Source organism: Eutrema salsugineum, unplaced genomic scaffold, assembly GCF_000478725.1.
Source record: "Eutrema salsugineum unplaced genomic scaffold, Eutsalg1_0 scaffold_8, whole genome shotgun sequence".
NCBI lineage: Eukaryota > Viridiplantae > Streptophyta > Magnoliopsida > Brassicales > Brassicaceae > Eutrema > Eutrema salsugineum.
Window position 1 is genome coordinate 6076457 of NW_006256414.1, and position 17128 is coordinate 6093584.

The following is a 17128-nucleotide window of genomic DNA, read 5'->3' on the forward strand; positions in this document are numbered from 1 at the left end:
TCAAGATGATTGGACAAGAAAAGCCATCAACACATGGGTTTTAAGAGTTCACTAAAGGATTTGATGCATAATTCATGACCCAAATGGGTTATTTGGATATGTTTTGGTTCTAAAGTTTGATTCATTTCGAGATGGATGAACTTGAAGTATAATCATCTCGAGGGGGAGAATTAAAGAATCATAAAACAAAGTATTGGAACATCCTGAAGATTATGTTCACACTTAAAATTGGTTTTATAGATAATTTATAAAGCGATCCAGAAGATTGCAAGATCAACAATGGTGAAATTTCTCCATGTTTTTGTATGGAAGAGCTAATGATTGAGATTTCATGAAATGAATTATCATTATGGATCCTGGTATAAATGATTTTGAACCTGAAGTTCAAAACATAGTTGATATGTAAATGTCAAACATACAATGAAAGAAAATATCAATTGTAGCTCAAAATGCTCCAAGAGTATGTCTCTGAAGGACGATTTATCAATAAAGAGTCTATGACACGTAGAAACGTGATAGACTACTTTGGTTTCAAATAATAAAATCCTCAAAAGAAAAGGAGCAAATATATGTTGAAAAAAGGATGAATCTCCTGAAAAGACCCGTTAATATGATTAATAATAAAATCAGGTACCTGAATGATATCATTGATAATGATAAAAAGATCTATGATTAACCATATCATTACGTGAAAAGATGGAATCAAAGAAAAAATAATTGTCGACAATAAATAAGATGTGGATATGAATGAGGATCATAAATCTACCTCTGTGGATGAGTGTAGAAAGTGAAATATTGGCCAAAGAGTGAAAAGACAATCAAGTTTATGTTAAGCTCATATGAAAAATGAGAAATTTTTGGACTAGCAGTCTAAACATTAAGGATAATATTAAGCCTGGCAGTATATGAGTGACTTAAATTGCATTTTTATAGATGCCACAAAATCTATGAAAGATTAAATCCCTGAAGGATTAATGATATCAGAATTATGTTCTCGGGAACTCTATTGGATGTGTATATATATATATATTCATTACAAAGGGTTTAATAATTTTAGTTAAGGTTAACCAATAGATGGATCAAAGAAAGCAATCTTTGATTTAGTCATAAGATATGATGCCATTTAGAAGGAAAATTATGTTCAGTTTGCTTTGCAGGTATTCCAATTAGACATTTCATCTCAAAATATCCCAGCAGGATCTAACATATAGAAAAATTTAGATTTAATGCATTTCTAAAGAAAGTGCTATTTAATTCTCCCTACAAAATATTTTGAACTTGAAGTTCATAAAACTTGGAAATGCTCCACAAAAATTAATGTTTTTGAAGAACAAAAATTCATTGGAGCAGAGTAAATGAACCTGAGGTTCAGTTAAAAAGGGGGAGGCTGATGGATTCTAAAATTCTTCTGAAGAGAAATAAAATTAGAGAATAAAATGAAAGAATTCAAAAGAATCAATAAAAAAAATGTCGTAGGACTTAGAATCATTAATTACACCTGAAGATATAATGTCCTTCAAGACCAAATGGGTCTTTGTTCGAAAACAATAAGAAAAATAAAGTCATAAGATATAAAGCCCAGTTTGTGGCATAAAGTTTTTCTCAAATACCGGAAAATGATGTTCTCCGGTCATGGATGTAATCACATTCAGTAATGTATTGATAAAAATTTCAGAAGGATGCCTGAAGCATCTGAAAATTTATTTGGTCAAGTTACAAGGGTTAAAAGAAAAATTTGAAATAAGAGAGCATGACCAACTCGAACTATGGATCAGAAGTCCAATGACCTGATAAATCATATGAGTTTGTTCACTAAAACTCTACTTATAAAAATTCCCCAAAAGATTGTAATGCATTTCCTGAAGATGATGTTTCCAAGGGAAAAATGTGATGATATGCGTGGCTGCATTTTTTTTCTCTTGCTATGATTTTTTCTTATGAGGTTTTTCTATAACAAAGTTTTTAACGAAGCAGAAAAGAAGACACAAAAAGATAAATATCTAAAAAGGACTACTTCCAGAAGAAGTATTATGAAGCATGTATATGTATTTTTTTTCTTGTCATGATTTTTGTCTCACTAGATTTTTCCATGACAAGTTTTTCAGTAAAACATCAAAGAATACACAAAAGATATCTAAAATACTGAAAGAAAGTATTACAATGACATAAAAGTCAAGAATCATCTATCCAAAGAAAAGATTCATCAATTCGAAAAAGAAGTTTATAAAGAAAAGATTATATCAATCTTTTCAAAAAAAATTAATAATAGATAATAAAAAGAAATGTAGAAAAGATAATAATTATCTATTTTAATAGTTTAATATTTACTTATATTTGAAGTTTCTTTCGCCGACTTGAGTAAATCGGTAATTTTGGTGCTATAAATTTTTACCTAAGACATAAGTGAAATATAAGAACAATCTTCGTTTCTCTTCTCTAACTCCTTCTCTCTCCATCTTTCACCATCTAAAGAAACAATATAATATAATATAATATATATACATATATCATCACCTAATATCATATAGTATATAATATGGATAATTTTTTCAGAGTTATGCGGTTTAAGAATAATTATTCAATAGATATAATAATAGCATACTATAAAAATAAATAAATTCGACCACCAATACATAGAAAGGTGTACAAGGGCCCATGACCAGCTGTGTAAGAATGTACAAGAAATGGGAGTACGAAACTTAAAATAGTAAATAAGTAGAAATGGTAGCAATATGTTTACATGTTCAATCAATGTACTTCTGCTTCTTCTGTGATTAACTATATTTATCCTTTATGTATACAGTCATCAATATTCATCTGACGTCAAGACTCAAATTTTTTTAGGAGTTTACTAATTCGAAGCTAGTAATTACATGCAACAAACCAGCAATGGCAATCTCTATCTCTAACACAGGATTTACATGGCGAAATTATTAACATAACCATTAGTAGTATTACAAGTTTGTTAGATGCCATGCAAAATTATATATCGCTTGCTATAAAATAAGCCAAATTCACTCTTCTTAGACTTTTTTTTGCTGTCAATTTTTCAGTGATGCTTTATGGCCTCCGAAAAAACAGATCTTACAAAAATTGTTGCATTCGTCGATTTTTGGTCCCCAAACATTAATACATTTGTCTATTTGTTATGGAAACATTATATAACTCGATAGTATGCAATATCAAGAAAAGAAAAAAGAAAAACCACATAGTATACAATATCAAGCAAAAAGGAAAAAAAGGAAAAAAAGGAAAGAAAAACCTACATGGTTTTCTTAAAGACAATGTACAATAGCTAACACACTAAAGGAAGAGAAGGGTGTTCCTTCTGTTCGATAGATAAAAGAAAATAATAAATATTCGTATATCATTTTTTATCCTCTTTTCTTTCTCTGCTTACTGCCACCTGCGAATTGAATACAAAATATATTGTCAAGCTAAGAACTCCCTTTTAAATTATTGGCAAAAAAACTCACTTTTACAGGCATACATTTATATTTATACATGCATGATACATCATAATTAAATTGTGTAAACAGTTTGTTTTATATGAATGTGAATATCGTTATATAATGAAGAGGTTTAAATTTAGAATAAAGCTTTCCAAAGGATGTTTATCCTTACAAAAAAAATATATACACTGTATGTACATAATACACATATACATACATATATCTTTACGAGAATTAAGTAAATTGACCAATGTATGCGATTTTTATGCATTGTGTGTTTTCACTTTTTCTTTATGTCATTAGTTATCATGATTCTATTGATAATGAACATTGCAAAATAAAAAAATGGACATATCATAACCTTGATGTTTCAACGCTAATTTCTCAATCGGGAAAGCTTGTTGTAGGAAACCCGAGTTATATTTTCCCTGCAGCAGAAACAGAAACTTTAATTTAGCGCCAAATTGGTAAAAAAACAAAAGTATGGTCGTTAAAATATATGATTAATTTGTGATCATGAAGCAAAAAAGAAAGTGGAAACCTTGATTATTCTTCGAGTGGAGTAGGTTTGTGAGAAATCATCTAACCGTTGATATTCATCTCGATGTTCCTTATGTGCTGATAATTCTTCTCCAACCGGCTAATTTATTATATATTTACAAAATTTGAGATTAAAATGATATAATCGGAGTTGATAAATAGTTGATAAGAAATATGTATATTAATAATATTAACATACAACAAAAACCGAACGTGGCTTAAGAATTAAGAAAAGATTCGAAGAATATTGACATGATCGAAGAATATTGACATGACAAGTTCATTAAAACATTACCAATGAACTAGCTGTGTCATCAAGGCAAGAATTGAATCGTTCGATATATTCTTGTTCTTCGTGAACTTTCTTCTTGGTCTTGTTCTTGATTTTGCTCTTGCACCAATATTGTGTGTTTTGTTGGAGGAAATCTTCAGGGACAGCCTCTTCACAGTAATAGGGAGGCCCGGAAGATGCATCCGACACCATTGAGGAATCTTCATCATGTTCTCGTTTTGTTTCTCTATTGTGATCATCAAAATGATGCAATGAAACAGAAGAAGAATGGTCTAGGTACATTGTCCAACCTGATTCTCCCGCATCGCTGCATTCAAAATCCGAGAAATCCATTATCTTTTGTTCCGTCCCGAAAACACTAATTTTGTTATTTGATTTCTTTCTCTCCAGGCTTCAAGGTCTTTAAGAGGACGATATACTCTTGAAGTAGAGGAATATATACTCTCTTGAAGCAGCCATGGTAGTAGTTATAAGGGTATGGTTTGGAAAAGAAAAATAATATTAGATATCACCATATTTCTTGATTTTTTTTTTCAAAAATAAGAAATATAAATAGAGAAGAAGACCTTGGATTTTAATCAGCATCTAATTCAAAAACATCACATAGACACATATCAGCAATACAAAACCGGTAAAGGAAATATATTTTCATGATATTCAAAAGCGTTTAATTTTGTCTAAAGTTTGTTTATAGTGATATCATTCTTTCGTTTGTTTGCTATTCCCCCTTTAGAAGACTAATCCAATATATCATTAGAGTTTAAAATGATGTGAGCATTTTTGACATTTTGTATGAGAACAAACAAAATTATTTTATTTTTGTCGTTTTAAGTCCAAACATAAGATCGAATCCAAAACTCAAAGAGACAAGAGAAATAATATAATTTAAGAAATGTTTTGTCCTATAGCGTAAAACTCCTTTTGGACACTCTTAGCTTGCATGCAGTAGATAATTGACAGTTGGCTTACTGATTATGAACGTTGGGCCATGAAAGGGCAATAGGTTAGTGGTAGTGGCAATAGATGTTACGTACTATTCATTTATATCCCATCTTATACTCTTTCACTTTACACCTACACCCTGCACATCCATTATAGGTGGGTATCTTAAACATATAATTAACGATTTTGTATATTCGGATTATTCGAATGGATAATAGAATATATAGTTGGTTTCCAATATCATGAGTAGTTTAATTCAGTTGTTTACCCGCAAAAAATATGACATCTGTTGGTATATAATTTTATCATTAAATCCTAAGTCCAACTATTTAAAAAAAGAATGTAAGAATATTAAAGGTCACGTGCATTTATGATTGGTTTCATCGAATATTCTTAACCAATTTTTGATTCGGCTTTTTCAGATAAGAAAACCAAAGTTAGATTAGTCACTGAAGATTCGCAACTGACCTTATTCTACAAAGAAAGGAATGAGTCTTTCTTATAAAACGGAACGATATAAAAATACACGGAAAAAGCAATTGATCACTTGACAGCCACCATAATAGTGTAATTGATAATATCTTAATTCTCATTGAATTTGTATCTAAGAACTCAAAGAAGAACAATTTTTAGAGGCCAAAACAAGCACATGGGAATACTTTTTAATAAATACTGAAAGATCAAGAGTATTTTGGAAAATATTTAAAGAGTTAGAGCATTTGGTAAATACATGAAGATATAGGTAAATTCGGTAAATAGTTGAAGATATGGGTGTCGTCTAGTAATTTGATTAATTTACATATAAATATGTGACATATTGGGGATAGTTCAGTATATATCAATAAATATTGGGCAGTTTGGTAAATACTTAAAGATCTTGGGTATTTGGGTAAATACTTTAAGATATAGGGAAATTCGACAAATATTTAAAGATATGGGGTATCTCGGTAAATATAAAAAGATATGTGGTAATTTGTTAAATACAAAAAGATATGGGGTAGTTCATTAATTACAGAAAGATACATGCCATTTTGGTAATACATAAAGTTAAGGGATATCTCGGTAAATATTTAATGATTTTTGGGGTATTTTTGTAAATACAGAAATATGAGCCATTTCGGTAAATACTTAAAGATATAAGCAATTTCAGTAAATATTTAAAGATATGGGACAGTTTGGTAAATACTAAAGATATGTGCCATTTCGGTAAACATTTAAAGATATAGGGTAGTTTGATAAAAACTTAAAGAATATGATGTAGTTCGGTAAATACTTAAAAATCTGGTCCATTTGGAAAAAAACTTAAAGATATGAGATAATGGTAAATAATTATATAGGTCCATTTTGGTAAATACCAAAGATATGGCCTATTTGGTAAATATAAAAAAATAAATGTCATCTTAAACTGAGTGTGGCTCTTATTCTCTTATCGAAAATATAAACCTAGAAATTATATATTTAGGAAAATTTATCTATAACATTCTATTATTAGTTTTGAAAATTTGTTAATTTTAATCTTAGGTTTCAAATGTAATAAATGATATTTAGAATTTATAAAATAGTAAAGGCTAATAGTTATCAAAGAGTAAAACATAAACTCTCGGTCCCCGCTCAGAACGCAGAATGAGTCACCAAAGCGAGTGTGGTTTGATGTCATTCTCCCTGAATTTTCGGGCGAGTCATAAAGCCAAAATTGATATTTCAAACGGATATCACAAAAGATGTATCGATAGAGAAGAAGATAGAGAGAGAGAGGGAGACTTAACAAACTTCAAACCAGTAACATGCGGTTTGGACCCAAAGTTCTAAACTCTTACATGCGTTTGTGTTTTTTCCACCTTTTGTTATATTTTCTCATTTTTATTATTTCTGTATTGGAACGTTATTTCTGTTCGTAAAATCAAGTTTCATTGTTTCTACAGTGAAATCAAGTTAATTAATAAAGTCTTATTTTAGGAATAACGTTAAGGCTTCAAAACTCAAGTTTCATTTTAGGAATAACGTTAAGGCTTCAAAACTCAAGTTTCATTATTCAAAACTCAAGTTTCATTGTTTCTACAATAAGGCTTCTTTATTGTAAAAGCCTTATTTTAGGATCGCCGAAGATAATTAATAAAATCGATTTGCTTCTTTACTGTAAAAGCCTTATTTTAGGATCGCCGAAGAGAATTAATAAAGTCGACAAATTGTTAAATATTTATTCTCTCTGTTTTAATTTTTCAAAGTATCTCGCTGGCTAGTGTTATAAGAAATCTAAAACATATCTATATAGTTATTTGTGTAATGATTTGCTAACGTGTCATGTTCACATCGAATTTTAAAGCATTTTGCTTACGTGTCATTATTTAAAACAATGTTACCTAAATTTCGCTTATGCATCATAATTTAATTTAAAATAAATCAATTTAAATTTAAAAATTGAACCAAAAAGAAAATGTTGTTGTGAAAACTTAGAAACTTTATTAATCACTGGAATGTATATATAGAGTACATAGGGAATCTAGGTTAAGTACAATGCCCTGATGGGCCTAATGGGCCGGTATAAGAGTCCATATATGATATGTGTTATAACACTCCCCCTTGGACGAGTGAACCGGGCCAGCTACTCAATCGGGATCTCGATAATGCGCTGGGGAATGTTGCCTCATTAAAACCTTACCAGGAAAAACCCAGTGGGACAAAACCATGGTGAAGGAAAAAGAGTACAACACGCATTACTTCCCCTGATTGTAGCATCACTGCAGATCTCTAAGTCTATACATTCCTATCTGTTTGACGAGCTTCCGGTGTGTTGAAGTAGGCAATGATTTGGTGAAGAGGTCAGCTGAATTCTCACTGGATCGGACCTGCTGAACGCTGAGAGTGCCGTCCTTCTGCCAGTCTGAGGTTGAGAAGAACTTCGGTAGAATGTGCTTCGTCCGATCTCCTTTGATATATCCTTCCTTGAGCTGAGCTATGCATGCCGCGTTGTCTTCATACATCACCGTGGGCTGTGTGTCTTCGTCCATACCACAATCTCTGCGGATGTGCTGAGTCATGGAGCGCAGCCAGACGCATTCCCTACTAGCCTCATGAATGGCTAGGATTTCAGCATGGTTTGATGAAGTGGCAGTGAGTGTCTGCTTCATTGATCTCCAAGAGATGGCTGTTCCTCCATGCGTAAAAACGTAGCCAGTTTGAGACTTGGCAGTGTGCGGATCTGATAGATATCCTGCATCGGCGAAGCCGACTAACCCATCTTTATTTTGGTTAGTATAGAAGAGTCCTAAGTCTTGAGTACCTCGAAGGTATCTTAGGAGATGTTTTATACCGTTCCAGTGCCTCTGAGTTGGGGATGAACTATATCGAGCGAGGAGGTTCACGGCGAAACATATGTCTGGTCTAGTATGACTAGCCAGGTACATTAACGCTCCTACAGCACTGAGGTATGGCTTTTCAGGACCAAGGATTTCTTCATCATCCTTTTTGGGACCAAGAGGGTCATCACTTAAGCTTCTAACTACCATTGGGCTGGTCAATGGGTGAGCTTGGTCCATATTAAATCGCTTGAGTACCTTTTCGATATAAGCCGATTGATGCACAAGGATTCCTCCTTTGATGTACTCAAGTTGTAATCCCAAACAGTACTTTGTTTTGCCTAGGTCTTTCATTTCGAATTCTGCTTTTAAGCAGTCGACTGTTTGGGAGATCTCACCAGATGTTCCGAGGATGTTTAGATCATCCACGTATACTGCTATGATTACAAATCCTTCGTTTGAGTACTTCTTGATGAAGATGCATGGACTGATGGAGTCATTTTTGTAGCCTTCTTTGATGAGGTAATCGCTGAGGCGGTTGTACCACATACGCCCACTTTGTTTCAGTCCATACAAGGATTTGTTCAGCCTGATGCAGTATTGATCTCGAGATGCATTTTTGTCTTTTAGTTCAATGCCATCTGGGAGTCTCATATATATTTTATTGTCCAGGGGCCCATAGAGATATGCGGTTACAACATCCATTAACCGCAGATCAAGATTTTCTCTTATGGCCAGACTTATGAGGAATCGGAATGTTGTTGCATCCACCACTGGAGAATAAGTCTCCTCATAATCGATTCCGGGTCTCTGTGAGAATCCTTGTGCTACAAGCCGTGCTTTGTATCGAACGACTTCACCGAGTTCGTTCCTTTTGCGCACAAAGACCCATTTGTGGCCCACTGGCTTGATGTGTAATGGGGTCCGGATGATCGGACCGAACACGTTTCTGAGTTTGAGACTCTTTAACTCCACGTTTATGGCTTCTTTCCATTTTAGCCAATCTGTTCGATGTGTACACTGTGTTATTGACGTGGGTTCTAGATCCTCTTGCGTGAGCGCAACATCAAGTGCTACTTTGTATGCAAAGAGTGCATTTAAGTCGACTTCTTTTCGATTCCATTGTATTCCGGACATATTGTAATTGATGGAGATCTCATTGTTATCTTCTGAACCTGGAGATTCGGCGTCCCGAACTTCCATTGAGGGTTCATTAGATTGAGTCTCAGCCGCGGCTATGTCTGATATTGCAGGAATCCCGGTTTCGGTTATTGCACCTTTCTTTGATTTCCGGGGATTCTTATCTTTGGAACCGAGAGGTCTGCCCCGTTTGAGACGTGGTGCAGACTCTGTAGCAACTTGGGTCTGTCCCGTTGGGACAGCTATTCGTACTGGTGCATTACAAGCTGGGATGTACGATTTGGTTACTTTGGTCGGGTCAGCAAAGGAATCTGGCAATTGATTAGCTAGCTTTTGATAATGAATAATCTTTTGGATCTCTGAATCACATTCTAAAGTCCGAGGATCTTGCCAATTTAATGATGTTTGATTCCATGAAAGATCTTTGACCAGCTTGTTTGTCTCACCACCTAAAGAGGGATATACCGATTCATCGAATTGGCAATCCGCATATCTGGCCTTGAAGAGATCTCCAGTGGTTGGCTCGAGATATCTTATGATGGTGGGAGAGTCAAAACCAACATATATTCCCATCCTTCTTTGAGGTCCCATTTTGGTTCGATGTGGTGGAGCAATGGGTACATATACTGAACACCCAAATGTTTTGAGATGGGAGATGTCTGGCTCATGACCCGAGAGTAGTTGGGATGGGGAATATTTGTGTTCACTAGATGGCCGGATGCGTATGAGTTCAGCAGCATGTAATACTGCATGTCCCCATGCTGAGGCCGGGAGCTTTGATCTCATGAGTAATGGTCGGGCTATCCATTGAATGCGTTTAATGAATGATTCAGCCAATCCATTTTGAGTATGGACATGTGCTACAGGATGTTCCACGGTTACCCCCATGGCCATACAGTAGTCATTAAACGCTTGTGAGGTAAATTCACCAGCATTGTCAAAGCGGATAGTCTTTAGTGGGAAGTCAGGGAAATGGGCCCGCAATTTGATGATTTGGGCCAAGAACCTAGCGAAGGCTTGGTTCCGAGAGGACAAGAGACAAACATATGACCAACGGGTCGATGCGTCTATAAGGACCATGAAGTACCGGAATGGTCCGGAAGATGGATGTATAGGTCCACAGATATCGCCCTGGATTCTTTCTAGGAAATGAAGTGTTTGTTTAGAGATTTTAACTGGTGAAGGCCGAGTGATCAATTTGCCTTGAGAACAAGCTGTGCACATGAGGTGTTGAGGATAAGCTCGGTTTTCTTTGAGGGTATGTCCTTGAGAGTTTTGAATTAGTTTACGCATCATATTTGCACCGGGATGACCGAGCCGGTCGTGCCAAATAGTATAATCAGTAAACCGGGCTTTGAGAGTGGTATTAGCTTCTATCATACTGACTTTAGCATGGTAAAGTCCAGTAGAGAGCGCGGGTATGGTTTCGAGGATTTGTTTATGGCCGTCTACGGTTTTAGTGACTAGGAGGGATTCTTTGTTCCCTTGACCTTGGGTTTCTATGTGGAAACCATTCTGTCTTATATCCTTGAAGCTCAGAAGATTTCTCTTCGAACTAGGAGAATATAGAGCATCTGGTATTTCAAGTTGTGTGCCATTTGATAGCAACACATAGGCATGGCCATATCCTTCGATAAGGTTTGAGGGACCCGCGATGGTGCTAATATTTGCGGTTTGATAGGTTAGGTTTATGAAGTAACTTTTGTTTCTTAAGATAGTGTGGCTGGATCCACTATCTACGACTATGGTTTCCATTTGCTGGTGTGCTTCATTATGAATAGAAGATAGAATTCGGTATTGAGGAATTCAGAAAATGTGATAAATCATAAAGTAAAGCAGTGTCTTTTCCACCTTTGGATTTCTGACAGGCTAATGAAACTGGGAGCTAATAGACCTCAGTTAGCCGCTACAAGATTCCAAGGATTGATCACCAAAACTGGAGAAGCTGCTGGTTGAAGAAGGAAAAACTCGGATCTGTTTTTTTTTTTTTTCGGTTGATCGTCGTGTACTGTAAGTGTGCGTGAGGGCGCGTCCGACGTTGGATCGACAAACGGTTTTCACCAGTAGATTCGTCTCGTCGAGGGCTTCGATTTGATATGTAGATCGTCTTCTGGTTCCTCACGGTTTGGAAGATATGCGTCTTTTAAGTTTCGACTTGCTTTTAGGGTTTTGGTGGTGGCCGGATTTATTAGGGTTTTTTGCTCAGAGAGACTTATCGTGCTGATAACGTGTTGTGAAAACTTAGAAACTTTATTAATCACTGGAATGTATATATAGAGTACATAGGGAATCTAGGTTAAGTACAATGCCCTGATGGGCCTAATGGGCCGGTATAAGAGTCCATATATGATATGTGTTATAACAAATGTAACATTCTAAAAATATTTGGTTTAACATTTACTTAAAAACCAAACTTATTTTCACTAAACCAGAAATATAATGAATCGAAATTATTTTTTTGATTGATTCTTATTTGATTGATGTGTAACATTAACTAAAAACACACCGCTCTAAATTATTGTAGTTAATGCTTCATTCCATCATCAATCAAACCGTTTTTCAAATTTAATTAAAACAACATTTAGTAAAACCTAACAAACCCTAATGACATTCGTTATTTATAAAATGAAGAAATAGAACGTTTGAAATCTGAATTTCTATAATATTATATTTTACCCCTTCTTTATTTTAACCAGTTTTATCTACTTTTCATAAAATAACCATAAATTTTAATAAAATGTAATGTTTCATATTTATCTTTAGATTTTTATATAAAATTAAAGTGTATTTCCAATTTAGTTGGTATATTATATAAAATATTCGGGTATATCTTTATTAGATTTCTATTCTACTGGTTGCCTTCAAATGTTTTCGTATAAATATGTATGACTTCTCTTTAATTCTCTCACACCCTTTTAAATTGCTAATTCTTTCTACTGGTTGTTTTAGTTTTTTACACTTCCCATGAGATCTTTACGTACATATATAATTTTTATTTTGCTATACACCTAAGCTAAATCAGAGTCCATGGATACTTGTGTTTTATTTTCACAGGTGATACTCAGATTTTGCCATACCATCTTCCTCCACCGGATATTCTTTTTCCAAATACTGAGTTCTCTCCACACTATGTTCGATACTCAAAGTTTTTTAAGCTTGGTTAAAGTGTAATCGTGAGAATCTTGAAGCCATGTTGTACCTTTATACGGAGTTTCAAAGTCGCTGGTTTTGGGATCGTAAGAAATGTCAATGGAAACCCCATTTTGTCAGCTCACTACGTACGAGTGTTATAACTTATTGTCCATATATTGCAGGTGAAGCTTACTACTTGAGAATTTTATTGCATATCATTCATGGTCCATCTTCTTATATGGATATACGAAGCGTTAAACAACTTTGTTCACCCTACGTTCAATGATGCAAGTAAATTCTTGCATTTGATTGATGATGACTCCGATACTGAGTATGTGGAAGCCATTAATGAGGCAAGGCAATGGAGCTGATTATGTTTGCGCTGGTGTTGCCGAAAAGATAAACAAAATGTTATCAAAATGCATTACATTTACAGGTTTGACTATATTACCTTCAAATTTACGAGTGTTTATAATTTGCAAATTGTTTATCAGTTTAATTTAAAAGACAAGTGCTGCTATTATATGTATATTGCAACTTGTGAGTCTTTCTGGCGGATAGAAGTCTATCTGATACAATATCAAGTACAGTGGTTGAGAAGCTAACATTCCATCTCCCTAATCAGCAGACGATTATGTATAAACCAAACAAACACATCGAGAAGGTTCTGGAGAAACCATATGCCAGTATGTCTAAGTTCCTAGTGTGGTTGAGTGCAATAAAATATACAAAAACACAGAAGATCTTACATATGACGATTTCCGATCAAAATTTGTTTGGCACAAAAAAACAAGATTGTGGGAACCAAGGAAAAGAAAATGGAGAAAGGTTACAGGAAGGCTTTTGTTCGTCTCTCCAACACTAGATCAAATATATTACTTGTGACTTCTGCTTAATGAGGTTAAAGGCGCAACATGTTTTGATGATATAAGAACTTATCAAGGTATAGTATATGAGACGTTCAAAGATGCTTGCTATGCGTACGAATTATTACACGATTGACAAAGAATATATTGAAGCAATAAAGGAGGCCAGTTTTTGGTGTTCTGCTAGATATATACACATATTGTTTGTTATCATGATGTTCTCAAATAATGTAGCTTCTATACTTGGAGTTTGGAGTGCTTTATGAAAAATATTCTCCGAAGATATTTTGTACCAACATAAAAAAATACGGAAGAAAGAAGGTATGACAAGAATAATCCATTATTTTTTAAAAAAATTCTCATTTATTAATCATCTTTATGTTAAACTCCTATCATTAGTATAAATTTCCATTAACATGTTCACAATTAAATACCTTGGAAATATATTGTTTGGGAGTTATACAAACAGTTTAGGCCACCTAATTAAGTATCTGTTCTGAAATATTATAAGGTTGGAAATATGAACTGATACGATCAATTATAATTTTTCTTTGCAGATATGGTTCTAACATACGAACAAATAAAGAATTTCACTTTTTCGAGATTGAGAAGTTAATGAGTTCTCATAGAAATACTTTTGTCAATTTTGACGACATGCCGAAGCCAGATGATATTGAAATTGAAAAATTCAACAATCAACTGCTCAACAACGAGAAGAGTTATGATCAGGAACAACTACGCAAAGATCATATTAAATACATGATGATGATCACTAAAGAGCAGTTGGGTGTTTATAATGAGATTCTAAAGGCTGTTCAGAGCAATAGGGGCAGCATTTCTTTGTATAGGGCTTTGGAGGCACAAACAAGACATTCCATTGGAGTATTCTAGGCTCTGCTTTGAGATCTAAAGGTGAAATTTTTCTAAATGTAGCATCAAGCGGAATTGCTTCATTGCTATTAAAAGGTGGTAGGACGGCCCACTCTAGGTTTAGAATTTCCGTAAATGTCAGTAACAACACAACATGCTCGATGAAATCTGATACACATTTAGCAGAGTTGATCAAGGAAACAAAGTTTATAGTTTGGGATGAAGCTCCAATGATGAGTAAACGCTGTTTTGAGACACTCGATATAAGCATGCAAGACATAATGAAATCTGAAGAACCTTTTGGGGGAGATTTTTGGCAAGTACTCCTAGTGATACCAGATGTCTGCAGAAATATAACAGTGATTGCTGCATTAAATGCATCAAAGATTTGGAAAAGATGTAAGGTTCTACGGCTGACTAAAAACATGCACACACCAGTCTAAGTGAGAGTGATGAAAATCGTATAAGCTATTTTTCTAAATGGATTTTGGAAATCGGAGAAGAGATAATAAATGAGCCTAATGATAGAGAAACAGATAAAGAGATTCCAGACGACATTAATTAAAGACTGTGATGATCCAATAAAAACTATAGTAAGGAAAATATATGGAGAATCTTTTGCTAATAGAGACAACCCCAAGTTTTCTGAAGCTATTTTGGCTCCAACAAATCTGGATGTCGAGAGAATTAATGAGTATATGCTTTCACAATTAACATGAATTATTGCTTTGACAAAACAATATATGTTAACACATCTTCCTACGTAGATCTCTCGTATCTCAAAATTCTCTAATTTCTTAATTCTCTAGGTGAGGATAAAGTTTATTTGAGTGCTGATAGTTTTGTCCCATCAAAAAGAGTGGTAATTCTAGAAGATGATGTTGATCCTTCAGACCAAGATTTTCCCAAATATATTGTCTACACACAAGATTTCTTGAACAACATAAAAATTTCAGGCTTGCCTAATCATAGACTGGTTTTGAAGATCAGAGCTCTTATTATCTTGCTTATAAATATTGATCCAAAAGGAGGATTGTGCAATGACACACAGCTTATTGTCACTCAGTTAGCAAATCATGTTATTGAGGCAAGGATGATCATGGAAAAATCTAACGGTGATGTAGATGAGAGGGTTTTTTCCAAGAATGTTTGTTACTCCAGACTATGAAAGATTCCTTTTCAAGATGCGCAGAAGACAATTTTCAGTATCATTTGCTTTTGCAATAACGATAAACAAAAATCAAGGACACTGGAGAAGGTAGGATTGTATTTGTCAAAACCAGTTTTTTTCTTTCTCATGATCAACTTTATGTTACACTTTCTAGAGTCACAACGAGAAAAGAATTAAAAATATTGATCACTGACAACAAAGGTGTACAAAAAAAAACCACAAAGGATATCATCTACAAGGAGGTTTTCGCCAATATATAGACTATGTTTTCCAGAGAAATTGAATTACGCAAATATTATTTAGAGTAAGATCTCAAATCGGCATTGAGAAACTTTTTCATTACTATTTACAAAGTTATTTCAAAGGACTTTATGATTACATTTAAATTTAGTTCCAATTTTATATTTACGGAGATCAGAATCAATTATTCACAATATATAAACTCCAAATTACTCTATTTTGGTTCAATATTTTTGTTACTCTGCATTACTTCATCGTTATGTCTGGACGTGCTAAATTCATCATTGCTGTCCTTTTGTTCTGTATTATGTTTTGGTTTACATGTGTTCAAACATTAACATGCATAGACACATAAGAATTATATATACTCAACAAAAAAAAAGTAAATAAACAAGTGAATAGAAATCGATATTGTCTAACATAAAATATAAACTAGGAAAATACACTTTAGATCATATATGTTATTTACTCAGTTATAGTATACATAGTCATCTAAACTAAAATCATGATTAACAAAATGCTTGCATTGTCTTACATCAACTCTGATTTACTATATCTTATCTTTCATTTGATCAAAAAATAACATACAAGGAAACATAAAAAACAAACATGCATAATAATAGACAAACAGTAAACAAAGACAAAAAAAACATCAAAAAGTAAAAAAAACATAAAACTTACTTTCATTATCCGGTGAAAACAGAATCAAAACCTAAAATGTCTAACATAATACACAACAAAAGTCTTTAGACACCAAAAAAAACTCAGAATAACACCAAAACTACGTCTATAATACAATGAATAATGATCAAAAGATCTCAAAATCTTAAAACAAATGATTTGGATACTAATATGCTTTTATCTACTCTCTTCTACTCTGTTTTCGCAATCATATCTTCAAATATTAAAATGCAAGGAAATCTAACAAACAAATATACTGAACACAAGAGAAAAAAAAAAGCAAAAAAAATCCAAACTACTATTAAATTTTCAAACAACCAGAAAAAAATTATATCAATCCGCTCAAGCCGCAGACCAGTTAACTAGTATACTGTTATATTTCTAACATTATTGATTTAATAATAATTCTGTGAAATTTACTGATATATACATATATATATAATATTTGTAACAAATCATTATTATTTATAAGGGAACAAGAGCCACAGTGGAACATGGGTAAATAT

At 33.6% G+C, this 17128-nt stretch overlaps 1 protein-coding gene across 1 annotated transcript; it reads right to left on the reverse strand.

Annotated features, from left to right (window-relative positions):
* Positions 1–3293: 3293 nt before the first annotated feature.
* LOC18009537 lies at positions 3294–4617 on the reverse strand. Its single transcript, XM_006392226.2, has 4 exons — positions 4288–4617; positions 3994–4092; positions 3814–3880; positions 3294–3406 (listed from the first exon to the last, which is right to left on the reverse strand). The coding sequence occupies exons 1-4, from the start codon at positions 4615–4617 to the stop codon at positions 3375–3377; spliced, it is 528 nt and encodes a 175-aa protein (XP_006392288.1). The 3' UTR covers positions 3294–3374.
* Positions 4618–17128: the final 12511 nt, after the last annotated feature.